The sequence below is a fragment of the Acanthopagrus latus genome, chromosome 6 (genome assembly GCF_904848185.1).
Source record: "Acanthopagrus latus isolate v.2019 chromosome 6, fAcaLat1.1, whole genome shotgun sequence".
Classification (NCBI taxonomy): domain Eukaryota; kingdom Metazoa; phylum Chordata; class Actinopteri; order Spariformes; family Sparidae; genus Acanthopagrus; species Acanthopagrus latus.
In genome coordinates, this window is record NC_051044.1 from 21,884,928 (window position 1) to 21,912,567 (window position 27,640).

At 40.2% G+C, this 27,640-nt stretch overlaps 1 protein-coding gene and 1 long non-coding RNA gene across 16 annotated transcripts in view; both read left to right on the forward strand.

Moving 5' to 3' along the window:
• chchd6b (coiled-coil-helix-coiled-coil-helix domain containing 6b) overlaps positions 1–27,640 on the forward strand; it is a 54,950-nt gene that overhangs the window by 10,165 nt on the left and 17,145 nt on the right. For 14 of the 15 annotated variants that reach the window (XR_005075561.1, XR_005075558.1, XR_005075564.1 and 11 more), the window contains exons 5-8: positions 6,466–6,486; positions 9,243–9,326; positions 15,828–15,898; positions 27,426–27,558. Coding sequence is in view for 6 of the 15 variants with exons in the window: in XM_037101725.1 (XP_036957620.1) it covers positions 6,466–6,486; positions 9,243–9,326; positions 15,828–15,898; positions 27,426–27,558 (309 nt within the window). In the remaining 9 variants the exon portion in view is untranslated. The remainder of the gene's footprint in view (positions 1–6,465; positions 6,487–9,242; positions 9,327–15,827; positions 15,899–27,425; positions 27,559–27,640) is intronic. The other variant, XM_037101730.1, reaches the window with a different exon arrangement.
• LOC119021434 lies at positions 25,183–27,412 on the forward strand. Its single transcript, XR_005075567.1, has 3 exons — positions 25,183–25,844; positions 26,149–26,191; positions 26,910–27,412. It is a non-coding gene; the product is annotated as an uncharacterized LOC119021434 (long non-coding RNA).

The following is a 27,640-nucleotide window of genomic DNA, read 5'->3' on the forward strand; positions in this document are numbered from 1 at the left end:
TGTGTGTGTGTATATATGTGTATATATTCTCCCATTTTTGTGTGAAAACTAACTTGAACCATGAAATGATTATCAAAATTGTAATTTTTCCACTGACTCACTAGTCGGGTTGACTCATTGTTGCAGCTGTAGTTGCAGTTTATTTTGGGATTGGGAGTTTCGATACATACATCACGTGTTAACTAAGTGACAAACATTTTTGTAGGGAAAGCAAGTTTTCAAGCTGAGTAAGTATTATATAGAACAAACACATTTAACTGTTCAGCGTTAGTGGTTGTTTGAAGACTAAAAAATGCAAACGATTGAGGCTTTGTGTCTCTGATTGTTGTTTGTAATATTGTCAGCTTAATTTTACAGAATGTGCTGATTGACACATTAAGTCTTTGGTATATTTGTCAGTGAAATTAATAATGCAGTGAAGCCCCTGAAAGTTTGTTGGGGTGATTTCTTTTTTTTTTTTTTTTTGTTCAATCTGAAGATTTGAAACAAAGTACAAGCGGAGTGCAGCCAAGTGAAACCGCACAGGTGGTGAGGATGAGAAAACCCTCTTGACATGTTCCTGTTGCTGGGTTAAAACAGTAGGACCTTATCAGAGCCCAGTCCGTCCCAACTGTTCCCGTTGATAAGGTATTTCCAGGGCAAAGAAAGTTAGATCTCTGGATTTAAAAAGTGTAACTCTGTACAATGTCGCTATTTTAGGCTGCATGTAAAGAAATTGGAGCGAATGATTGAATGAGTGAGAGTAAGCAGTTGAGAATATAGAAAATGCCTTTAGTTTTTTTCTTTCTTTCTCACTATTCTCTCATTTCCTTCATCCTCACTCTCTCCCTCGAGTTCACCTGACATCTTCCCCATCTTCAGTGTCTTTTTCTTTTTTTTATGCCTCTGTGACAGTCTGTGGTGGGAAAACAGGTTGATGATGATGAAGTGTTAATTCATTTAGCCTCCCCCGGCAATGTGACGAGAAACACACATTTAATGAGCAAACAGCTAGACGAACCAATTCATGCCTCTGGTATTTCCACTGTACCATGTGCACGCTGATGTGTGAGTTCATGTGTGTGTTTTGCCAGTGTGCAGGTGTGTAGATCACCCACAGGTGTTAGTGTGATGATTCATGTGTAAGTATTCAAACTGCTGCCCTGTTCTCCTGATAAAGATGGCTTTGCATTTGGAATGTATGTTGTAATATGCTTCCAACACAGACAAAGGGACTTGGAAAAGCATCTGCTAATGAAGTGTGGGCAAAACTAACGTAACCAATAAATCAACTGCCAGTGATTAAGATCAAATTTTCTTTTCATTATTGAGTAATCTGGCCATTATTTTCTTGTTTAATTGATTTATCATTTAGTCTATAAAGTGTCAAAAATTGTGAATAAATGTTCATATCCCAGAGCCCAAAGAGACATCTTCAGATGGCTTGTATTGTCCAACCGACAGTCCAAAACCCCCAAACTTTTCATTTACTATAATAGATGAGAAAGAAAAGCAGTGAATCTTTATTTTTAAGAAGCTGGAAATGGCAAACGTTTGACATTTATGCTTGAAAAGTGTTGATTAATGGCATAAATTTCCTTTTTATCAAGTAATCAATGAATCAGCTAATTGTTGCAGCTCCAGGTGGAAGCCGTTACAACCTTAAACAGAGGTACAACATCACCTGAGTAAAGGATCCACTGTGTATCTTCCTTTAAGCAGTGCAGGAAGCGACTCCCCTGTTTTATCCTCAGGGCTGCACAATCCCTGCTGCTGAGATTGTTCAGCTGCAAAACACTATGTTCAACTGCCTACTAGTGATAGCTGCTGCTGTATATACTTGCTGTCTGTGACACTTTCTATACATACTGACTTGTTCAGTTATTGATGTGACTATGCTATACAGACTGTTTGGTTATTGATTTGTAACAGATTGTTACTGATCAAATATGTATTCTATTCTTCTCTTCATATAGTATGTCATAGATGTACATTATTTGATGCCACACACGAAAGAAGTAGTCAAGCTATGGTTGCACAGATTTTCTGAATTATATGGCAGATTTGATACAGTTTGATGACTTGTGGATGTAGATCAAGATGTTGCCAGAATGCAGGCTTGCACAGAAAACAGTGGCTGTAGGTGTTTGGACGCACATTGTTTGTCTTTGGTGTGTGTTGGTTGTGTCCTCTTTCATTTGTATGTGTGTGAGAAAGGAAACACACAACCTACTTGTAAAAAAAATCCCAAACCAGCAAAAATAATTTTCTCTCTGTTTCATATAAAACTGTAGATAACTCTTTGATTTTGAGTTACTCACTCATGAAGGAAAAATGTATTCTCTGCATTATTAAAGCATGTAAGCATTTTAAATTGAAACGGAAACATACTAGAGATTATTGACTGCACATGCTTCACTGTGGATCGTTTGTTGCCTCGGAGGGCAAATCCTCCCAAGCTAAGCATCAGCATCGACCAAACGGGAGCTGAGGTGAAAGCACTCAGCTGTACCAATGGCATTTACTGCTGGCAAACATGATGAATGTGTGCGTTGAACTTATTCCCAAAGAGATATGCCAGGAAGAAACCTGTCGGTGAATTAGCTCCTGTTCTCTCCTCTCTGCTTGTATTTCTGTCTTACTCACTTTCTCCCTAATTAAAAAGCCAAATCAGGAGTTTGACTGTACAAACTGTCTGCTAGTGACTCTCCAGCCTAATCCTCATTTTAGCCCTCTTTCCTCATCTCACTCTCTCCTCTCCTGACTCCAAGTAGAAAACCACACCAAAATCTTTCCTCCCCAAACACATAGATTTATTCAAATGCTGCATTTGCATAATTCAGTATTTACATAATTGATTTCCAAGGAAGCATTTTCTCGGCATGTGAGGTGCTGTTGGAGACCAAAAGGTCTCCTCATCCTGTCGCATTTCTGTCATTTTCTCTCTTTCACTCCCACGCACTTGCACACACACACGGACACACATGCATGCACACGCGCACACACTGTTGCCAGACCACTGAGGTTTCAAGTCTAAATCAAGCATGAAGCATTGCCAAGCTGGTGCATCTGGTGACCCTCATGGTACAACGACAGCAAACATGATTCAGCTGAGCATAGATGATCAAATGTATTGAGATCCATTAAATCAGTGTTTTTCTAGAAGGGCCGTCCATTAATTTCACTATGCTAGTAAATGATTTGGCCCTTTTAACTTACAAGATAGTTATATAGATGCAGGAATGTTCTGGTTCATCCATAGCTCAATTTGTCATCGTGAAATAGGGCTTAATTTGAAATTATTTCTTTGAGAAGTGAAGCTGGGTCCATGTGCTGATGTGCATGATTCACGCTTTATGATTGTGCCAACAGTACATACATTTTTAAGCAGCCTAAATTTATTGTAGGCTTTATGCCTACGCCGTTGTAAGCACTTGAAGCAGTGCTGGCGGTGGAGGATACGGCAGCTCACAGCTGTGTCTCTGGGCTATGTAGAATGGACAGACATGAGACAAGGAGGACAAGTGTCTGTAAGGAGGATGACCCGCTATACACCACAAGCTTGAACACAGTCTTGATTTCAGCAAGGTAGTGTTTACTCCCAGTGTTCAAACCCTGGGATTCGAACTGTCAACCTTCTGATCACCAGCTACAGCCGCCCTAAAAAAAAAAAAAAACTGATCTCAATTCCCTGTATTAACACTGTTCCTAAGGAGAAGCCCTTAGCGATACTACCAAGTCGTTCAATCAAAGTTGTTAGATTCATTGTAGAGGCATAAACTAAAGTTTAGACCGGGATGAAACAGATTACATTGATGCACAAGGAAAAGTGACAGAAATAGTTACAAGAATGAAAACATATGTTTTCTTGAGAGGTTCAAACCCTGGTCTAACCTCTGCAGATCTGACCTGTTATGTAAGGAAGTGAGCGTTAATGTTGTATTGTCGGTTTCAGAAAGTTACAGAGGTGGCAGGCGTACTGGCTGCTTTAGAGGAAGGGAAGAGAGCAGTTTCTTATTGCATGTCTGATGAATTGAGAACAATGGAGAGTGGTTGAATGGTGGTTTTTAAGGTTGTTATTGTTAGCTTAATTTGTTCATAATTCTTAATTATAATACTCTGCTAGGTACACTATCCACAGTTAATTAAGTTTAACATATACTGGCAGAGATGTTTTATCAATGTAGTATCTTCAGTTTTTAAGGTCTCCTGATATTTGAGTTTTATCGATACCTACAAGCCAATTAGTCCCTCTTCTTCTTTATGTTAACTGAGGGTTCACCATTAACTTGATTGATAAAGCAATAATACCTCATTTACGAGTTTTATCTCGGTTAAAATCTTGGTAAATATATGAGCCTTAGTCTATTTGCAATGCTTTCCTGGTCGTGTTTTTGCTAGCTCAGTTGATCCAGACTCTTAATGATCAGACTGAGGCTGCTGACTGCGGGTCACCAGAGAGCTTGGAGCTGTGAAAAAACAATAAGTGGATGTACCTGAAATGCCATTGTCCGCTATGGCCCATGGACTGCACCAAACTGCTCGGGGATGTGTTTGTCTGCATCTGTATCACAACCAGCCCCTTTACTTCGCTTCTAAAGTCTATCATCTATGGAAATGGGACCTCCACACTCCTGTGAGCACTCTGTGGGGGTCTACACACACACACACACACACACACACACACACACAGTCACATATTAAGTTTAGGGCCTGTCTCCGAAGAGCAGGGAGGTTAAACAGATGGCACTGGCTGTATCCGTTACACAGATTACCCAACACACACACAGACACACTCAGACACACACAAGTTCTGCAGCTACTGGCTTTGTGAGTTCACCTCATTTAACTGAATGGTGTTTTTATGAGGCGTGGCAACATTAGAGCCACCCACCGCTCTAATCTGTCCTTTTCCATTCTGAGTCTAATGCTGGACTGGGAGCGCTTGGTTTAAGAGGGCAAGGTTAGACGCACCCAAATATGGTGTCCTGTTTGTCTGTTCTGTATACTTTGACTTCAGTATTTTTTGATTTGGTGATAGAACATTAATGATCATAAAAAGAAAGATAGTAATCTGCTAGTTATGACTGAGTGCAACTAAGAGCTGTTGTAAAATAGACAGTAACCACATCTGTGGATAGTTTTCTTTTAAATATTAATGTAACCTTAACACATAAACCTGAAATAAGACGAGACCATGAAAGCTTCCCGGTAATGTTTTCAAGGGTCTCGGGGTGGGATGAAATATGAAAATGTTTGTCTGTCTCTGGACAGATATTGTCAATGTGATTGTGTCACAACAGTGCAGGAAATCTTACAGATCTGTTGTTGAGATGAAAATGAATGCTGAGTTCATGGTCCCTTGCAATGATGAAGTGATGAGTACTTGTGAGTCAGAGCATAAGCATGTTGAAGGGTGCCATAGCTGGTGATGGACTCTAGTTATTATTGATGATTTTAATGAAAGGAGTATTTTCAGTTGAAGATGTACTGAACAGTGATTTGAAAACAAAATTCATTATGCAGAGGCACAGTCATACAAGCACCAACTGTCTTGAGACTTGTGTGCTTTTATCCTCATACAAGGAAATGCTCATTGATTTTTCATCTCAATGCTGTATGAATCCAACACCAGCTATATTAGCTCCTCATTTGAATGTTCAAATATTGGCTTTTGTTTCATGATTACGTGTTTGTTTGCATCTTGATTTCTTGAATTTATATTAACTGAAAGTCCTTCCTCTAAGTTGGGATTTTCTCTTCTCTTCTCTTCTCTTCTCTTCTCTTCTCTTCTCTTCTCTTCTCTTCTCTTCTCTTCTCTTCTCTTCTCTTCTCTTCTCTTCTCTTCTTCTCAGGATAATGTCCTACATGCCTTAGTGTCAAACATGTCAAATGTTGTTTTTTGGGACTACTTCGAATTCAAGCCAGTGAAGAGAGACAAGACAGATGGATAGAGAGTGCAGGGGGTGTAGATGGACAGCTGACATCCAGTGAGGATTATTTGCCAGAACCACAACATCTTGAGTATTGTTGGGCAACATTTTAGCTGCCAGTGTGAAGATTAATGAGTAGAAATGTTGTTTCATTAACTAACTAGTAAGTAAGTTGGTCACAGAATGCGTGCTGGGACAAGATGCATTGTCAGACTGTTGGAAGGCACAATTGCATATCTTACAACATCAAACTCTGGTAAATTAGGTTTTATAACTAATACAAAATCCAAGGCCTAACATGTGCAACGGTTTGACAGGTTGTACTAACCTTGTTCTCTCCTTGATCAATTCAACTAGTATTTCTTCATCTCTATTTTCATCATCTGCTTAACCTCTGGCTGTTTCTTTGTTTATCTTTGCTTCAGCTTTCTTTCCCTTTTCTTACTATACCTGTCTTTTATCCTGCTCCTCTTTCATCTCCACCTCTTCCAACCCTGTGCCGCCCTCACACCCTCTCCCATCTCACTAAACCCTGTTCTTCTGTCTGTCCTAGCCAGCAGATTTGGATGCCTGGGTAAGCAACACTGCCATTGCTGGTGCCTCCTTATTTTTCTTTTAAAGTCAGTTTCTTCGTTCCTTCCTCTCTCTCTTCTCTATTCAAATGTCATGTTTTCATTGTGCGTTAAAGCAAGTCTGTGAGTGTGCTGCCGCCACCATTCCACACAACACTTTGGGAGGTATTCAGCTAGAAAATTACACATCATCTGTGCTGCTAGCAGAGGTGATTTAACACACACACACACACACACACACACACACACACGCACACACACACACACACACACGCACACACACACACACACACACACACACCCAGCCCTTGAGCATCAAACAGCCATTGTAGAAAGAGAAAGTGCAGTGAGCACAGTACAGGGATTTGCAGATGGAGTCTTTGGGGATGCATGTGCCTGTTAAAATAGGATTAGATTAGATTGGATTACAATAAATGTAATGTCAATCTGTGCACAAGTGTGTGTGTGTATTTATCATATCAGCAAAGAGCACAGAAGATCAGTAGATCATCCAGAGAAGATGCTGTTGCTCAATCTGATCTCTATCACACTCACTAATGTACAACTCGGATACAGCAGTCAGTCACTGTTACACCATGGTATAATCTGTGAGTGTCTGTGTGTTTATCATACACTGTTTCTTTTTTAATGCTAAATAAATCCAAATCCCTTTGCTGCCTGTTGGCGCCTCACTCTGAGTCATATTATGCATATGTTTATGCTACTGCATTTCTATTACCCTTATTTCTTAGAAACAATATGTGTTAACAGGTGTTACTGATTGTTAACCTTTTGATATAAAGGTACATATGTAAAGCTGTACAGATCAAATGTTTGCCTGCTGGAGAGAGTTCAACCATCCTGTCTGTGTGCATGTTACCTAACATTTTATTAATTTCAGCAGTAATATGTGATTGTACAGCTGCTGAGGTCTGTCATTGATCTGCTGCATACTTTCTACACAGCATGACTCAACTTCTGACAGATGCGTGCCTGCCATTCATTGCAGTTTGAGTTAGTTCAAATTGGTCAATTTAAGTTGATTTATTATAGTTATTTCAAAGAAAGACTCTGCATCACGCAATATCTTAAAATACATCACTGTGACCATCCATGCAAAATGTGTGATCATTATGCTCCAAAAGAAAACCATCATTGTGATATTGCAAAAGAGTACTCTAAAATTAGATGGATGGATGCTTTAGTAATGCACAGTGAGTGAAATAAAGGAGCTGATGGCAGTGCTGTGCTTTTCAGTCATCTACACTGATGTGTTAACAGTTCTCAAAATCGCCTCAAGTTTTTGATTACGCACATCTCCTTTGACTATCCCTTTGTTATTTTCTTTTTGTGGCTCTGCATTAGCCTCCCATTACCTTGTGTTTATGATGTTCTTTTGATTTATATGTATCATAAAGGAATCCCCTTCTATGCAGCCTGATAAAATTATCTAATAGACTGACCGATATATGAGTTGGCCTTTATTATCGGCTGATGTTGGCCTATCCCAGATGTCAGTATCTGCATATGTGTTGTCTGATATGTGCAGATATGAGAGAAAAAGTTTATCAAGATGCTTTGCATGATTTATACAATAGATTACAATTCATATTAATCATACAGTAAAGTTTAGAGTTAAAGTGTAAAATGTGCTTAACATTTGTCACAAATGTTTAATAACTACATTCAAATGATGATTGCAGAAAGGTGTGTATATTGACCCTTACGTCAATATTAGAATCTTTACTTCCTAATATCAGTATTGCCCCAAAAATTGATTATCATTCTGGCTCTGTTGTCTGATATCGACACACTGTGAAGCATCAAGCTGTTATGATGGGTGGTCCCATCAAAAAACTAATGTTACATATTCTAGTGAATCGTTCTTCCAAAGTGTATATTTTATTTAACATACCTCAGTGCATGCACATGTCTGACTTCAGTCTGAACTGGCAACTTGTTTTCACAATGTTTCTTTTTAACGTCTGGCTCCTATCTTCCTCTGCTTGCATGCTGCTATGGCCATGGCCCAAACTGTGGGTCTTCCTACAGCCAATCTGCCATCTTGCTGCCTGTCAAAGCTTGGCTCAGCGGGCATATTAAAGTGTTTCACCTCATCTTAACGCCAGCATCACCATGTCAGCCCCCGCTGCCGCCGTGCCAGTCACATGCTCCCTGAGTAGTTTTGTAAGTTGTGTTACATTAGATGGACCAGCTATTAGATACCCAGCTATTAGCTACCTATTTCTTTGTTTTACTTTATGGTGTGATGTATTTTTTTTATATATATTATTGTAGATTTCCATCAAACATCGTAGATTTTTGACATATGAATTGAAAAATACAAGTCCGCAGTTTGATGCTATATTGTTAGCACATGCTTTTATGGTCTTCTAAAATGTCTGTGCTGTTAATCTGTTTTTAGAGGAAACTATTCCACTGTTTGTTTGTTCACTGCTACAGAAAACATTAATCTTATGTCCCCTGTAGCTTAGAGTTAGAGTTAATTTGTCTTTTTGGCTATACTTGGCAAGTCTTTTGGGCAGTGAAAGCAACAGGTTGACTCGATTCTTCTCCCCTCAGCATTGACCTCTGTGTCCCATGTGTGCAGCATGCTCATAAGCAAAGAAAATGAATGTGTTGTTTAATCCATTATCATCATTTTATGCACTTACAAACAATGTTGTCCTCTTTTGCCTGTTTATTTGCTTTATGTTTTGTTTCCTTTCTTTCCCTACTCTCTTTCCCTCTTTCTCAGGCCAAAAAACTGGAGAGCAAGGAGAAGGAATTGGCCAGCATCTCCAGCTTCTACAAGGAGCAGCTAGAAATACTGGAGAAAAAAGTAAGAACAATTTCCCATCTCAGAGACCCGTGGAAAATTAGGAGACAGGAAATAGCCAGAACTCATCTGTTTCATCTAAGACTGTTTTCTAGAGACATGTTTCCTCGTATGGTTTCATTAGTTGCATTTATTGGTTTACATATGTTAAGACTGCTGTGTATGAAATTATAGATGTACTGACATTATCTCATGTTAAGTTAATATGGCTATGCATCTCTTGTCATCATTTGGAATATTTTGATAGAACGTTTCAGAGTGTGAGATACTTGCACTTACAAAATTTGACATGTACAACAGGAGAGCTCACTAACGAGATAAAAAAAAAAACTCCTTTATGCTTTCACTGAAAAGAGGAATATCAAAACAAGTCTAAAAGTGTCATATTAATCACTCTAAAATCTCTCTGAGACACAAGACCCTCTTCCCTATGTTGGAAATGCCAAGCCCACATACCAGTGTCATAATGTAAATGAATTGAGAGTTTCAGCAGGCAGGTGAGCTGTTGATAGACCAGCACTGAGGAGAGGTATCACGGTGCTGTCTTTCTCAAAGAGCTTCAGTTGTCTAATCAAATGTTCTGTGCTTTCCTCATCACAATGTCCTCTTGCCAGCAACCCTGTGTTCTCTTCGAAAAATGGGAAAAAAATCAAGGCAGTTTGTTGTGTGCTTTTAAGAAATTATGACCCGTGTTCCCTCCACATGAGCACTTATGCGCTGTTGATATTTTGCACCCTGTAAAAGCCAAAACCACAGTTTTGATAAATGTTGCTTGCTCACAGAGTAAACTTAGACAGATTTGTTAAAAGACTTTGTGAGGAACAAGGTCTGCACTGGTGTATGATTTTAGGGCAGGAAAAAACTCAGGGATGGACAGAGGCAAGAAGAGAGGAAAAGAGACAGGAGTGGAAATAACAGAGTGCAGGTAAAGAAAGGAAACCATCAGAAAAACAGAGATGACAAGTATGCTGAAAAAATACGAACAAATAATGTAGAGGATGCGAGCAGAGACGTTACAAATATCTTCGTTTTTTCATTACCAGCTGTGACAGCTTCAGCTGGTAATGTTTTCACCTTGTGAGTTTGTGTGCGTTATCACTGAAAAATGTGGTCCTGGAGACATCTATTGTAGCGGGACTATTTTGCCAGGTGTTTATATGTCTGTCTCTCTGTGGACAGTTTTTTTTTCAGTGCATTAGCACAACAGCTGTCCAAGATGTCAGTCACGACAATTTACAGGTGTGTAGTTGAGATCAAAAGGAAGGCTGAATTAAATGGTGGGCATTATCCGACCCATGAGTACTGAGTACTCATGTAATAATGCAGTAATGACTACTGAGTTGTCTTGGGTTGGACCCGAACATGTTTTCAGGTGCTGCAGCTGGTGTCATCCCATTGCAAGATGGTCTCTACATAAAGATACACTGACATCAACTAAAAATGACAGATACTCTAAAGCAATTAGTGTAAGAGTGTAGAGTGTAAAGGTCTACCTAGACATGCATAAACTCTCACCCTCTCCTGTGTCTGTCCCTCACACCCACAACTCTTCCTCCAGAATTCAGTTATTCTTAGTGACTTGCCTTTCACCCCTCCCCCCATCTCGCCCTCCGTCCAGCAGGGCCCATCAGGCAGATGGAGGGGACCTTATCTAGTCCCTGGCACTCGCCTCCTTTAGGCCTCTGAGAAAACCTTTTACATAGCCAAGTTAAATGGAAGGGCCCCTGCACACCATGCGGCGAGCAGCACACGTTGCAATGCTTGACGGAAGAGACTGATTGGCAGAGGAGTGGAGGATGCTCTATCTTTCTCCGCTTGCCACTGCAGTCGCTTTTTCTATTGCTTTTTTTTTTTCACCCCTCACTTGCTCGCAGCTGACCTGCATGTGGATGAGGGAGTGAGAAAGTGGGGGACTGAGGACTGAGAGCGAGAGATAAAGAGGCTATATGGACTGTGCATTAAACAGACAGTCTATCCTGAGCGGGCGTCCATCTCCCTCCTTCTCGTCCTTCATTTTCCAATCTAGCAGTCCATTCATCCAGTCCTCCTTTTATGCCCCCTCTCCTTTACCCTGCCTATTTTTCTTCCTTTCACTCTCTCATACCTGTGGCAAACACCAGTCAGGCTGAAATAAATGGCCACTTAAAAGTTGAATTGTGACTGACACAAGTCGTATACATAAATGCAAAACACAATTTGAAACAGTAATATGTCTCACTTTTCACATAAATTCTGGTCCAGGCTTCTGAGGCCTCCCTCTACATCAGGTGAGCCTGTTAATGCAATGCATAGATTTAAACTGAAAGAAGCGTGGATATCAAACTTCGCTTCGTTTCTTAAAATAATCTCATAGCAACATACGTAAGCAGACACTCACGCTCATGCAATTGTGCTCTTTGGATGTGTTGATGATCTGGAGCAGAGATTTAAGCCGAAGGTAAGAGCATCAAGGTTAGAAGGAGAATCCACTGATAATTGGTGTGTGATCTTCCCCTGAATCAACATTTTACTATGGCTTAGCTGCAGCCCCTCCTAATAGGCTAATAACCCTATGTGTGCAGGTGTGTGGTAGTTGATAACCTGTATGAAGACACTCTCTGGTGTCCAGTTTGCCTAAGGGATGAGTGACAATAACAGACTGTTGTGTTTGTCTAAAGGCTGTGGATGCTGTCCACTACTGACACAAATGAGAAAACAGCCTGTGTGTGTTTATTGTGACAGGTTTGTGTGTGTTCGTTGTCACTTCAGAAGTAATTGTGATAGAGTGGTCAATCCACTGCGCAACATTGCATTTCCCCTCTCCCACACACATACAGGTTGACACACTAAAAGGCATCCCAAGACCGAACCCCTCCCAACATACCAGTACATTCTGTCTCTCTCTCTCTCTCTCTCTCTCTCTCTCTCTCTCTCTCTCTCTCTCTCTCTCTCACTTATTTGTGGATGCCTCCCTAATCTCTTCCCAGTGTAGAGGTGGAGTATATCTGTCTCCCCGTGGCAACATACCCTGTTACTCTGTAAACAAGTCTCAGTTTAAAATTCACCTCTTTTAATCCCCCAACCCCCCCCTTGAAAAAATTAATCCTCCGTCGTCCAGGCGTCGCAAGCGTGAAACAACCCCTCCCTCAAAATCCTGACATCAGCCCATCTCAATCCACAGCTGCTGGAGGGTGTTCAAACGAGTGTGCATGCAAGGATCATCTGAGCACAAGCATTCACGTACAAACATAGATTTAGTCACACACCTGCATGTATGCAAGCTTACACACACACACGTACCCACACTAATCCCCTCCACGAGACTTGCCAACAACCCCCAAAACCTTGCTTTTTCCCCATTGAGGGTTATCATCCCCCCTTTCTGTCTCTCCACATTGGGCTTTTGTCCCCATGGGTGCAAATGACTGGGAAGAGCTCAGAGTGTGTGTGTGCCAGTGATAGTGCTGCCACTTCTCTGGTGTCATGAGAGCTGAGCTGGGGCTGGTGCTCTGGGTCTATTCTGTCAACAGACAGGCACAAAAAACACGTTGAAACATATAAAAACAACACACAGCCTTGCGGTCCCACCGACATTTTGACTAGATCAGCTGTAACTGCCGGTCTAAACACTACCTTCACACGTCCATGCTTCATTTTCCCAGTTCTCCAAAGTTCTATTAGCATCCAGAGACATTATAGTTCTATCAGTAATTCCTGTTGCAACATCTCTTTCATTACCATCACACTTACCATTTTGTAAATCTCTATGGAGCATACAGTTGTTGTGGCTTTCTGTGTCAATTGGGTCACATTTAAAAGAGGCTCCAAATTGAGAGATACCGCAGAATCACTCCAAAACACAAGATATACAAGTTTGTTATTTGGACTTTTTTGGGTTTTGGCCTTGAAAGTATGAAAGAGAATGTTTTTCACCAATGGCATAATCTTTCTATCCATCAGTATATAAATGAATATTCTCTGGTTTCAACAATTTGAAATACCTTCCTGTACCCAGCACCTTCTTGGCCTTGGCTGGGTGCGAACTAGGCAAAGAAGTAAGAAGCAAGAAAAGATCCTACACTGGCTTCCCACCATTGTGACATTGTTAAATGTGTTTGTTTTCCCTCTTCAACTACTACCTTGGAAGGACACAGCAATCATCAGTGAGAGGATCCCTTTACCTTAAAAACATCTGCTAGCTGCTTCTCTTGCTGGTGCCCTACTCTCTATGTCCTACATAATCTGAGGCACCCATGGGTTTAAGCCCCTGTGGAGCCTTTTTTATCTTGGCTGGAACACTGGATATCCCAAAAGGCAACTACAGACTTTCAAGTTTCAGCTCAGCTTTCCTCTGTTGAGTGTACCCACTGAGCCCTCGACCTCAGGCTAGAGGCTAAGTCGCTAACATGTGGCTAACTTCTTACCATGTATTCCCAGGGAGCCAGACAAAGTATTAGTCAACTCTCTTCCAGCGAGGAGTAAGACTCAGTAAGTAAGACTGTCTCTTTATGTTCATGAATACAGGGCTTGGTTTCTTGTACTTATGCACGTATGTATTTGCTAATTCAAATGCCTAGCAGATTAATGATACGCATACGAGGAGAGGGTCTGTGGACTGGAAATATCTTCAAAGATATGAATTGCTGAGGTGACATATACAGTTGCTTTGGAGTTGCAGTCAATACCCCATTCCCCTCCCGGTTGAAGTGTGATATTTAAGCCTAGTTCACATACTGTATCAGCAATGGGGAGACTTAGCAGCAACAGGAGTCTAATCCTGAGTCCCGGCCTGGAAAATCCAATATAACACATCCAGGAATCATAACTGGCAGGGATAAAGTAATACACCTGGGGATGTTTGGCATTTCCACATTGTTAATTACCATGACAGCCAAAAAGTGGCCACCCTAAGATGAGATAAGAAAGGTAAATTGTAGTTGGAAACATGCATTCATTTCTTTTCTAATGTACATATATATATATATATATATATATAGCTTGGGTACTGACCTCTGAATTGCTGCCCACATTTTTGAGTCAAACAGGTGTCATGCCAATTGCCTGCGTCCCCGATTGGAAAAGTAAACAAGCCAATCAGAACTTTTCAGGCACAGTTAAAAGGGGTAACTTCATCTTCCTGCAACAAAGCCAGGAAAATTGCCAGAGATCAACATTATAAAGGGTATTGTAAATCTGCTTACAGAAAAAAACAACTATTTAACTAGCATAAGACTTTAATTATTGGAAACAGTTTCCCTGATGACTGAAATAGAACTTGACTAGGCAGATACTGTAACAATACTGATTGGGTTAGTTCAATATACCCTCGCCTCCATCATGCTAGACTTATGACTTATATTTATGGTCTTCTCTTTAAAGAACAGGAAAGAAAAGAGGGCCATTTTGTTACACTGTAGTGAATGCTAGCAGATAGGATGAAGGGAGAAGATGCCTATGACATTACTTGAGTCTTTTCCAGCACCAGACATTCAAATCGGGACAAGCATGTCTGCGGATCAGCGTGAAATAATGAGATATGAAAATGACTAGAGGGCACTGGTGGAGTAGAGGGCTAGGGATTGTGGAGGAGGTTTGTGTTTGATCCCATCTCTTTCCCTGCTCAGTCACTTCAATTATCTTCCTCTCCTATCACCCCATCTATTGGGAATATAGTGAATAATTAAGTAAAAGCATGAGCGCTGCAGTTATTGGTTTAAAATGGTGATTACTGTGCAATGAATGTGTGAGAGGGTGGTGAGAGAGATTTGTTTTTGTGTTTGGGCATTCTAGACAAACTCTTTTTGATATGCTTTGATGTCAAGACTGTGAGGCGATCATTCATCTTAAAGAGCTGATGATTTTAAACATATTCTCTGCACCCCTTATTCATTTTCAAAAAGTTATATTATAAGAATAGAGACACCTTGTGAGCAGCTCTTTCCACATTTCAGAGTAGATAACACTGTGACCATTGATTACTCCTGCAGAGGTGGACTGTATATGACCTCGTCCTCTAGGCAACAGCTCCATCTGTGTAGTAATTGCTGTTTAAATGCCACTTTTTCTCGCATGAAATAAAACATTATGGAGTACCAACAGGCTATCAACATTCAGATTTGTAAGCAGCACTGTAAAATTCAAAGGTCACTAATTTAACAAATGTGACATTTCCGACGGTGCTTTATGCATTTTGCTTATCATTGGCGGCTTATTAGAGCTTGAATTGAATGTTAAAAAATAGCTGTAATGGTGGTGTTATGTAGATAACACAGGATGTCAAGCTCTAAATTGTGGGACTTTATTGAGGACTTCTACGTAGCCCATCTTGTGTTTTTTCTGTTTTGAAATGGTGTGATATGAAAATTGAATTAAGCTAAAGCCTGGGAACAAGTTGTCACATCTTTAAAAGCAGCATAAGCCTGAGCAGCCCACTTTATATTAAAAATATTCTAGTATAAAGTGAAGTAGAAATTGCCCCTGGATTGATTCTCAGCTTTCTTTGTCTCTCTGTCTCTTTGCCTCTAGAACCTTGACGGCTACAACCAGATGGCAGAACAGTACAACGAGGCAGCTACTAAAGCTGAAGCTCACATCAGGTAAATACTGTGAATTATGTTTGCAACAGCATTTTCTGTAAAATGAACCACCCTGTACACTCATTACATTGTTTCCCCTTACTGCGTCAATACTGTTGTGTTTTTATAAGCCTGTCATAGGCTCAGGACGCTTGTGAATAATCTGTTGGTGGAGGTCTCTCGGGTAACCCCGCATATCTAAATGTAAGGCAGACATTGAGTGCAAATTTAGAAAAAACAAAAAACCTCAGTACTATGGATGTCAGAGGCAAAAGCCTTAGTGTGAACGCTGTTTGAAGTGGTGTTAATGTGGTCGCCACGTCTTCTGCAGCTGCCTGATAGTCACAACATTGTTTTCCACACATACAGTGGTGAGACTCGGCGATAATTTACGATCATCACTTATTATTATCACATCTAATAGTTTTGCGATAAAATTCTCATATTAACATATTAGGGCTCACCATTTTCCTCTTAAGGTAAATGATAAATTTAATCTGTCTGACATCTCTCACAGCATGTAAGTTAGAAAAAACAAAAATATTTGGAATGTTTGGGAAACTGAGGAGTGTATTTAACACAATGTGATAAACATAGTTTTGTCTATTTTCATCATGTTTTATTGTTACATAACAAAAAAATAATTAGATATGCTGGACCTATACCATTCCTATTTCTATCTTAACATCTTTTGCAAAATGAAACTTAAAACAGATGGAGGAGAGAAATCTGCAACATTAGCTTCTTTCTTTCTTTCTTTCTTTCTTTCTTTCTTGAATGGACTGTAGATTTCACAAATACATTTATTCAAAAACATTATAATTTGTCGAGTAGACATGGCCACCTTTGTAATCATGGCAAAATGTAACCAACAACTTGACTTTTAAATGGCCCTATTCTAGTGAGAGGAAAACAGAAACAGCAGGGTTTCACAAGAAGCGTTCCACTCCACTAGGATGTCAGAGTTCAAAAGTCCCCCCAACCTTTTGTTTTTATAGGGAGAGCCTGCAAATCCATTTCAGTCAGAAAGCCATTCATTTTCCCTTTGCCCACATGCATGACAGTGATTATCGCAAAACGGTTGAAAGACAGCTTATTAATTCAGATATTTGATTCTCACATGCTCATTCCTCACCTTTTGGTTTTCATCAACACTTAAAGCCTTTGCGCGCCCCCCCATCTTTGTCAGTTTGCACTATTAAATACTAAACTTCAGTTTCAATGAAACACAACTAAGACAAAACCTGTACATGTCATAATGTGGGAGCCACTTATTTTCCCTCTTCTGTATACAATTTAAGATGGATCCAGTCAGAATCAGAAATCCTTTAATGTCCCGCAAGTGGGGACATTACTTGGAACACAACAAACAAAACTGCTAAACAACAGTAATCATTTGTAACTGGTTTGATTAGTGTGTATTTACTAACAGTATCTGAAAATAACTGGCTGTGTGTACTGCATGTACAGATATTAACACGTGTAGTCAATTAGTCTGAGACCTTTCCATTGGATAATGAAGGTAAAGTAAATTTGTAGCTCAAGTCATTAAATGGTCACAGCACAGAGGCGTAAATTGATACACTCTGCAGTGTCTCAAACATCTGTATACATCTGTCTTTTGCTAACAAGGTGGGTAATGATGGAAGTCACCGTCACTGTCAGGTTACAGTTTCGCAGCATTAGTTTGTTACTTTGCATGATTAGGTTTTTCTGAGTTAAGGTGCTGTACCTTGAAATTGCAACTTTCAAATCTGTTCAAGGGCTTTAGTCGTACAGTATCCCCCTCTCTATTATTTAAACTGTCATACAAAGAATAGATATAAAACACAGCTGTCCTGGGAGTAAATGTATGAATGTTATTATTAAGTCAGTGGAGTAGTGTACTAGCACACAGTCTAGTGCATTCCTGGAAACAGCAGGGGATAAAAATAGATGCTTCGTCTTTTTTTCGCTAGCTTTGCAGTGTATAATGGGCAGTGACCTCATCCACAACACCGCAATCTTCATGCACCTGGTCCATTAAATTTAACAGCACACAATTCAAGTCCAAAATTTTGTCCAAATGATTATATTAGCAAGGATTTGCTATTGTCCGTAGCTGCATGGGAGAGGTTAGAAGATCAATTCTGCACTAGTTTGCAGAAAGAAGAGCATTTTGTCCTACCACAATGTGTTGTTCATTAATTTTGGAGTGCACGCACATGCATGTACGCATGCGCGCGCACACACACACAGACTTATACAAAAATAACTTATTAACTACTTATTCACTCCCTTTTTCTATCTCTGCAACACATACAGGCACACTTTGTATTCAGGCAGCCATGTGCTCGTCATGTCCTGTCAGCATTTGGGCAGCGTTTCATTGTGCCGTGGTCACGCTGTCATTTCACACTACACTGACCACCCAGTAATTATTCTATTTACCCACTGCAGAAGGGAGGGGTGTGGGGGGAGTGGGGGGCTGCAACAGAGTATAACACATTATGTAGCTACAGTGTGTCTTTTTTTATTTCTCTATATCTGTCTCTGTCTCTAGCTCTGCCTCTGAATTCTAAATTCATTTCATTCAATAATCTCTTTCGCTTCTTAATTCTCTTGCCCTGGTTGTAACTTGTCTGTGTCTGCCTTCATTCATTTCCCTCAGCCTCTTTTTCTTTGAACTTCTATCCTATTCTGTCTGCCACTTCTGTAGTTTGGATTCTTTCCTTTTTTCTTATGGATGCTCTTGGTTGTACTCTACAGTTGCAGCTAATCTGCTCATAGATAGATGTATAGGCCAACAACACATTGACTGATAAAGCCACAAGCATATGCATAGAACAGATACAGATGACAAAAGTGCAGGAGTCAGGACTTGCATGACTTTTGAAGAATAATTTTAAAAGGTCATTGATAAAGAAAGACACATAATTCATGCATATTGTTTTGCTGATCAGACTCAGCCAGAAGTCAGCAGGGAGAGATGGGGAAGAGTTTTCAGTACTGATGGAAGATGCCTGATGGCTTTCCTGCACAGGTCAACAGCTTCACCATGAGGAAGTAGTTGTGACTGAGTGACATCAAACTCTACAAGCAGATGTCGGCATATGAATTCAGAATATGTAGGTTAAAACGTATCTTTTGGTATCGGAGACATTATGGCTTTCATCTGTACTGTTTGATATCCAACTGGCATTTACCAATCCTGTCTGAGCAGACAGTAGGTGCATGCAGGTAAACAGTTGTACAGAGAACAAAAAAGGTGTAACGCAATGGCCCAAATGCAAACTCAGAACCCATCAGCTATCATGTGACAACAATTTCAGTTTTCATTTGCTTCTCTAAAATCTTGTCTTCGTTCTTATGGCTGGAATCTGAAGGCTGGAATATCCATGATCGTGATACCTGCTGGCTAAACCTGAAGTCTTGAAACTTGGGCTATTGCCCCCAGAGTCTGTATTGTCATCTGGAGATAAAGAATCAGTGGATTCCAAGAGTGGAGCAACTTTGATCTAGCAGTAGCATAATGCAGAGTGCCTTCCGATGTGTAGGACTAGACTATATAGGTACGAAGGTGCAGATCTCCCACTGCCTGTTGACCAATACTGGGGTATAAATCTGATGAAAGCCACCATGGCTAGCTGGAAGAGGCAGCATAGGAAAATCACAGAACCCTTTCAGGAAGACGGCCATCAGCTACAGTGCTCTAGAATAGAACCATCACACCATTACAAGCCCCTTTTAGTAATTTCACTTGTTTGACGGCTGCAGTGGTCCTACTTCGACTGCTCTTTGTCAGGTCCCAGACTGGCCCCAAATAGTTTGAGTGCAAAAGTTCAAGCTAAAAGGTGACTCTCACCCCTGAGGAGGGTACTTTGTTGATAGAAGGGCAACAAGATGGAAGCGCCCAGGGATATCACCTGTCTTTTTCAAAATCAGACTTGTCACCCCCTCTAAAAGATTATCCTTGACCGGGGATGTATTGAGTGGTAAAATGTTATCTAGTGCAATTTTCTACTTGCCTTGCCGAACTACATAGCGCATTTTAGAGAAGTTCATCCATTAGCCTTGCCTTGGGGTACCAGAATACTCATATTCCCCAAAAATACCTCACCTAAGAGACCCACAACATTGCAACTGAGCTTACTTTATGATCTAAAAATCCATTAATCCTCTTTAAAAATCTTGTTACCCTCAAAGTGTTAGCAAAGACAGAGGCTCAGTGAACTTCAGGTGGATGTCTGTGTGAGGATTCACCATGAAGTAACTGCTGACAGTATGTGGTTATAAGAACACTTTCATCTGGGTTCGTTCTATCTACTTTATTCTATAAGTGTGTCTGTTCCTGTGTGTATGTGGGTACCGTGTCCAATTAGTGAAACAGACAGGTAAGCTAACTGTAAAGGTCTCTGTGCCCGACACAGTAGCAGACTGCTAGTCATTACTAGAGACAAGACCTGTCTGCACTGTGGCCGAATAGAGATTTACCATTAAGACTGAAGGCTGCAGTCACTTACACAGTCTGCCTCAGTTTCTGTTTGTATGAGGTATAGAACACCTACACACAAACACTCCAGAACAAGTTACTGACAGGTCAGATTTGGTCTGAGCTGTTTTACCCACAAGTGGGAATTCACAGCAGCACCAGCTACCATACTATGTTATTTTTTATCATTTAATTAAGATATTTCATTTATTATGCTGATGGGAACAGTTTGGTATGTAAAAATATGCAGAGACTTAGCTCCACCTGCTATAAGAGCTAGATCAGCCCCCCTTGCAGTAGGTCTTGGGTCTGTATGTTAATAGAATTCCAAAATGGACTGGATTGAAATCGCACATAATCACATCTGGAAAAATGTGTTTGGTTTTTTTTTTCCAAAGCAAGAGAGAGCATGCAGTGCTGGGCAAATTATGTCTTTTTGACCTTTGCTGCTTACTAATTGGTGGCCCATCATACTGCTGTCATTGTTTGTGCTCTCTATTTGAGTCTGTCTCAGTGCCTGGGTCTATCTGGATTGTGTCTGACTGTCCTTATCTCCCCTTTGGGGTCAAGAAGATTTAGGAAGACTTCTTTTAAGGTTGCGCTTTGCTTTCTTATTTGACAGTCTTAGTCTAGAGAGACAGGAGACATGGTTATCGACTGTGGACGTTGCAGTCATGTGGCATGGTCATAAACGTTACCAGGGCACAGCCTGTAAGGACATCTGACACACAGTAAATATACATCAACACATTCACATTCACAAAGGATAATGATCTACATACAGTAAATAGTGACTATGTGTGATGCTATATCAATAACATTGATAACTGTGATATGAGGCTACTTACCATCTGAGATTTTGGATATTGTTACGTCAAAAAGTGTTGTGTTTTCCTGGTTGTAAAGGCTGCAGAAGAGTCAAGTGATTTAATTTGCTGAACTTAATAAACTGTGCTACTTGGTCTAATACTTAGTCTTTAACCACTGAGGCTTTATATCCACATTACTGAGGATTATTTATGAAAATGTCATTGTGCTAATATTTTGTGAAATTACCAAAAGCCATCCCTACAATGTTATATCAATGTGGATATCAAGGAATTTGTAAAAAAGAAAAAAAAAAAACCCATTCCTCACCCATTCCTAACATTTATGAAGTGCTTTTGAGGAGACTGTATGTCATGTGTCGTGTTGGCCGTATTGCCTCAGTTTTAACACAAAAGAACTGCACAAGGCCAGCAACATATAAAATACAGTAGAATACCTACTTTGGCACTCGTTTAGCCAGATAAAGTTACATGCAGTAGGTTGCATTTAATACAGCATCCTCAAAGTAAGATGATAATGTGAGACAGGTGCATTATATTGTGCAAAAACAGTGTTCTCCGATATTGTATTACTGTTTGTGCAGTACAGATTTGAAAGCTTCTCTGTTCTTTTCAGAAGAAAAGTGAAGTTGTTTAAAGAAAAGGACCTTACAAAATAAATGACACCAAACTGGAATTGAACTTGTTGGTGATAAAAAGGCTAGTGATGGAAGGCTGATAGCAGTGAAACGCTCCAAAGAGCATCTCTCACCTTGCATCACCCGCAACTCGAGTGAGTTCGTCCAACCGCAAGGTCTCCTGATTGAAAAGTTATCAGCGATGAGATGTCACACACAAACACACGTGCACATGTGCCCCTTATCTTGTTCCCGCATGTCACCTGTTTTAATGAAACACTCTCCTTATCCCCTCCCATCTCTCTCTCCCTATATTCCAACAAAGTGAGTTTGGTGGGGATCAATCAGCCAGGCTAACAGAGTGCGAATTGTTCTCCTGCGTTCCTATCTCCCGTCAGCACTTCAGCTGTCAGCGTGTGAAGATATGCGCAGAGTTCTGTCTGTCTTCAGTCCATGGCTTGTAGTTGTTTTTTGATTGCTATTCCCATTTGAGACGGAGACTTTGGAAGAGTTTTGGAGGATTCTAGATTAAACTTTGCAAAGTTTCTTGGTGTTGTCATTTTGTGACATGTGAGCTTAGGATTTACCTGCGCTGCGTCACTTAGCAAAGGTGGAATAAGTGATTATTATGACTACCAGAATAATCATAGCTCTTGGGTTTTGTCAGTCCTCAGACAGAACCTCACAGGCTTTATGAACTAAATCTGCAGTTCTGATTTCATGTGATTCTGAAAGTGAGATTTCTGTCAGTTGAAATATAATGTTGTGAATGTTATCCTTATGGCAGTATCATAAAAGCCTTACAAAGCCTCTAACAATACAAGATGCATGCTCTGTCGTTCCTTTTGATCTCACCCCAGCCATGACATCTTTGATCCTCTCTTCTCTTCCTCTCCACTCAGCGTAATATTAAAAAACCAAAAGTACAATGCCATGGCTGCTGCTTTAAAAGAGCCCAAATCCTTGTCATCATACATTAATAACAGTTCACACACCACACACACACACACACACACACACACACACTAACACAAACAACACCAACTTAGACACCGAGAGAATAATAAAATGCTACGCCTGTACGATCTTTCCTTTTTCTTCTTATTGCTTTATTCCCCAATGTCACGCTTTTCAGCCGCTCAGAACTTGAGCTCTCTTCATAAAAACCGCACACTGCCAAGGTGAAACAAAAAATAATGAGAAACTTTAACGATTTGAGGCTAATCTTTCTCCCCCAACTCTGCACGTATTTATGCAAAAGTCACAGACAGAAAAGCAATTGGTGTGTTGTTTTGCTTCCTTCTCCCCGCAAAAGTTAGCTATCAAACTAGCTGGGGCGGCTAATGTTTTTCTAATAAGAGCTCACCTCTAATTTCAGTCAAACGAGGCAGTTGGTACAGATTAGCGGTGGCAATTTTCTGCTTCAGATTCCATTATTAAAACACTCCTGCTATCAGAAAGTTTCTCTTGTTGAATTGAAAAAGTTTTTTCCTTTTTTTCAACTTGAGCTTGGATTAATACCTTGGTGCTATTGTTGCTGTTATCTTCTGCTCTTAGGGAGTAATTCAGAATGCCAACCAGCTGTGCAGAGACACAGGCATCAGTCGTATAATTTCCATACTGTGATTGAAACTCGGGTTTCAGACTGACCAACACAACAACACAATATTTTTATTTTTATTCAACAATACAAAAGATCTGTTTTCAGGAGGTGACTTTGGCCAATCCCCTCCTCTCAATCCCATGTGGACATAATGCCCCCTCTTAATCTGAGCCATTCAGCCTTTACCCCTGTATCCTATGTCATAAAGCTATTAAGTATTTTAATGATAACTCAAGACAACAGTTAAGTGTGTCCTGCTTTACCTTAATTGAAACTGTTTGTCAGCTCTTATTAACATCATCTAGTGTATTGTATTGACCCTGATAGCTCCTTATTAGCATCCCAACTAAATGACTGTTAGTCAGACATTATGAACTAATATTCACCTGTCATCCTGACCACCAAGAGCCATGGCGCCACATAATATGGCAGAAGTAAAATGCAGATTGTGCTGGTTGCCATGGGTTACTGTTTGTCTGGGCAAGCTGCAAGGTTATTTCTCATTTAATACGTCACTGTCACGTTCTCTCTCCCTCGCTCAGGTTGCATTCACTTCTCTTTTCATGAATATTCTCTCCGCCAGTGATTTATTTAATCCTGTCGCTCTACCCTCCACTGCACACACAGACGCACGCACGCACGCATGCACGCACGCACGCACGCACGCACGCACGCACATATACTACATAATACACATGCCAGTGCAGGGAAATGTCTTCGGTGTGTACAGTTTATCTCATGCACACACACACACAGTGCATTTACAAAGCAAAGTTCACACACACATTTATTGTGTGTGTTTGTCAGTGAAGACAGGGTCCGCTGAGCTCATTCATATGTGAAGGGTGCACGAATCTGTAATTGCTTCGAGGGATAGCATGATGGCAGTGTTTGTGTGTGCACATGTGTGTGTGCGCGTGTGTGTGTGTGTGTGTGTGGACATACATGGTTGCATATGTGAATGTCAGGTGGTCAGCTTCCCAAAACAAATAGGCATGTCCCATCATGTCAAATGTAGCCATGCGTCTCCTTATCAAATTGAACACTAATTCTATCTCTTCCCCTCTCTGTCTCTTGCTCTTCTAATAGTACAATGCTGTATACAGGCAGCACGTTCATTAGAAAATTAGAAAATGTCCACAAAACAGGAAGCGCAGAAAAAGAGTGGATTTATGTTCTGTCCTATTTCATTCTCTTGTACTGCATTCTGCTTTATTAATTCAGTCCTATTCTGATTCATTCTATCTTGTCCTGTTCTATTCTATTCTTTTTTATGTTGTACTATTCTGTCTTATTCTGTTTTGTCCATCCATCTGGGGACAAAGATCATGTGATATGATAGAGAAGTCCCACAACTATTTTGTATTCCATTCAGTTATGTTCTATTTTGTTCAAATCTTTTCTATTCAGTTCTGTTCTATTCCTGCCTATTCTATTCTGTTTTGTTCTGTTCAGTGTTCTCTTCTGATTCAGTCTGTTCTTTTCTGTTCATCTTTTTTCTAACCTACTATGTTCTGTGCTATCATATTATGTTCAGTTCTGTTTAGTCTCATCGATCTGTTCATTTTCCAAAAACATTTTTGTTCTGTTCTATTCTGCTCTATTCTATTCTGTTGCTAGTGGACTGGGTGTGCATATGAGAGTTTGTGCATGGCGCAGTACTGTGAATAATAAGTTGTGTCTGTGTGTGTACGTATGTGCGGGTGCGTGTACATATCCATATCCCAATCCTTCCAGTAACGAGTTCTGTCACAACAGCAGGTAAATTACTACAAGCAACAGAGCACTCAAGGATTACCCTCATGTAGGATTAGCATTCACTACCTGTGTGTGTGTGTGTGTGTGTGTGTGTGTGTGTGTGTGTGTGTGTGTGTGTGTGTGTGTGTGTTTATGTGTCTGTGTGTGTTTGTGGGTGTTGATATGATTGTGTGCTTTTGTCGACACACATGTACTGTATGTGTGAGTAAGATAAAAAGAAAAGAGGAAGTTTGACTTTGACTCCTAAGCTGCTTTGTCAATGCATTATTCATCTCTCTACACAAGCTGCACCTTGGAGCCTTTGAAACTATCTCAGCTACTCCAAAGACAACTAAAACAAAACCATAAACAATCTCATGTGATTTTAATTTCATAAGATTTAATGGCACAAAACAGACAGTGTCGGTGCTGTTGTTATTGTGGTTTCACCTCAGCCTAACATCATGCAACTGGTAATGTTTAGTTATTTGTAAACTAAAGCTGATGTTTTAGAAACTTTAGTTTGGCAATCACACTGAATAATGAATTATTGTTTTAGTTCTGTGTTCATTTTCTTATAGCAGCAAAGACTTGTATGTTTTTCATCAGTGTGAGAGACTGAACTGCAGGTTTTTCCCCCAAATTCCACCAGATCAATGTTTGGTCTGTCTCTGATCCGCCATAGCAGCAGAGCTCTTTCACTCTAGTCTATGTGAGTACATCCACTGGCTCCGCTGCATTGCACTGGATGTAACACAGTGCATCAATCCAACTGAATTCAGCACAGAGCAGATCGAGCAAGAATGGAAGTCAGACACCGAAACAATATGAAAATATTTGGTTAATTTTCAGAATAAAACACTCAGTGTTGACGCTAGCACAAAAATCTCACAAGGAGACAAAGTCCACCGTTGTAATCCTTTGGTTGGAAACACTTACCTTTTGTCTGTTTGTTGTTGTGTTTATAACACATACGTACATGTATAATTGTGGTCTCCTCCGTCTCACCACTCCAGCTGCCTTGCAGTGCTGTGCCATACTGCACTCAAAACGCAGCAGGTGGGTATTAATGGACAAAGGCACACGGAGCAAAACCACAGTGGAGCCATTCTACAATGCACATGCAACCAGTGGAATTCAGGATTTACACTGTAGCTGCACCTTAGTGAAAGTAATCTTGAGATAGCATAGTGATATTCATATTTTAAAGCATTTCAGTGCTTTGTCTAAACTTTTAAGGTAATTTCAGGTGTTTTTTACAACCTGGGTCTGTATTTTCATTTATTTACCTTTCGTTGTTTATGCTACTTGCCCTGTTATAGTTTTAGCAAGGTCGTGTCTAATCTCATCTTGAAGTTTCATAGTGAAAAGCTCTCATAATCGAAGCGAAAGATAGTCAAGACTATGACAGTAAGACTCAGGTTGTTAAAAAAAGCAGATTTTCTCATGAGAAGAAATTCACTGTTACAGCTAGCTAATGTGATGAACTTTAAAGCTAACAGAAAGCAGAACAGATTTATGCTACTCTGCTGAAGATGTTCTATTATGTCCCTGTGTTTCTTTCAGCGAAAAGCATAAAATTGTCCTTAACCTTTAAAAAGAAGAATACTATAGCATTAATCTAAAATTTCAATAAAACATGTAAAACATTATATCACACATTATGTAAACATATATAGAACGTGTTTGGAGAGTTTTACCTTTGCCAAGGAGGTTTTTTTCACCTTTTTTGTTTGTTTGTTTGGTTGGTTGGTTGGTTGGTTGGTTGGTTTGTCAGCAGGAGAACTGATTGCCACAGAACTTTGATGAAGGATGGCTACCAGAACAGACCCCATTAACTTTTGGTGTGGATCTCAAACCAGCATTGCTATAACATTGCGCAGCAGTGCTTTTTCCCAATATTTTCCTTAATTTCTCAGGGATAATTGATGCATATTGATAAAAAATGAAGGGTTATGCAGAAAATGTTTACTTTTTGGCTTTTTTGCTTATGTTATTTTACAACAGCAAACAAAAACAAAGCAAGATATAAAACTCAGTCTTAATCAGTAAGTAATTATTGCAGCACTACCTGTAGTAACACCTGCTACAAGAAAACCCCCTGTTTAAGGTTTCTTAACAAACAATCCAAAGTGGCTCTGTTGAAGTAGACAATCCATTTAACTGTCAATAATGCACAACCTGATAACTGTAACCAGAGACGTGAGCATGTTCAGTAACTGAATATTCACACATTTGGCTGTACTGGCTATAATCACACTGATCCTCCTCTCTACCCTCTGTTTCTGTGTAGACCTCGGCAGAGTGTGTCTCTGTGCACAGAGCTGCAGGCCAAGGTGCTCCAGTGCTACAGAGAAAATCCACAGCAGACGCTGCTCTGCTCAAGCCTGGCCAAACAGTACATGGCCTGTGTCCAGCAAGCCAAGGTAAGTAGAGGCCACATGCTGTCTTCACTGGGATGAAAATTGTTGATATTTATGTGATGGTTTGTGTGGGTGTGCAAGTGTG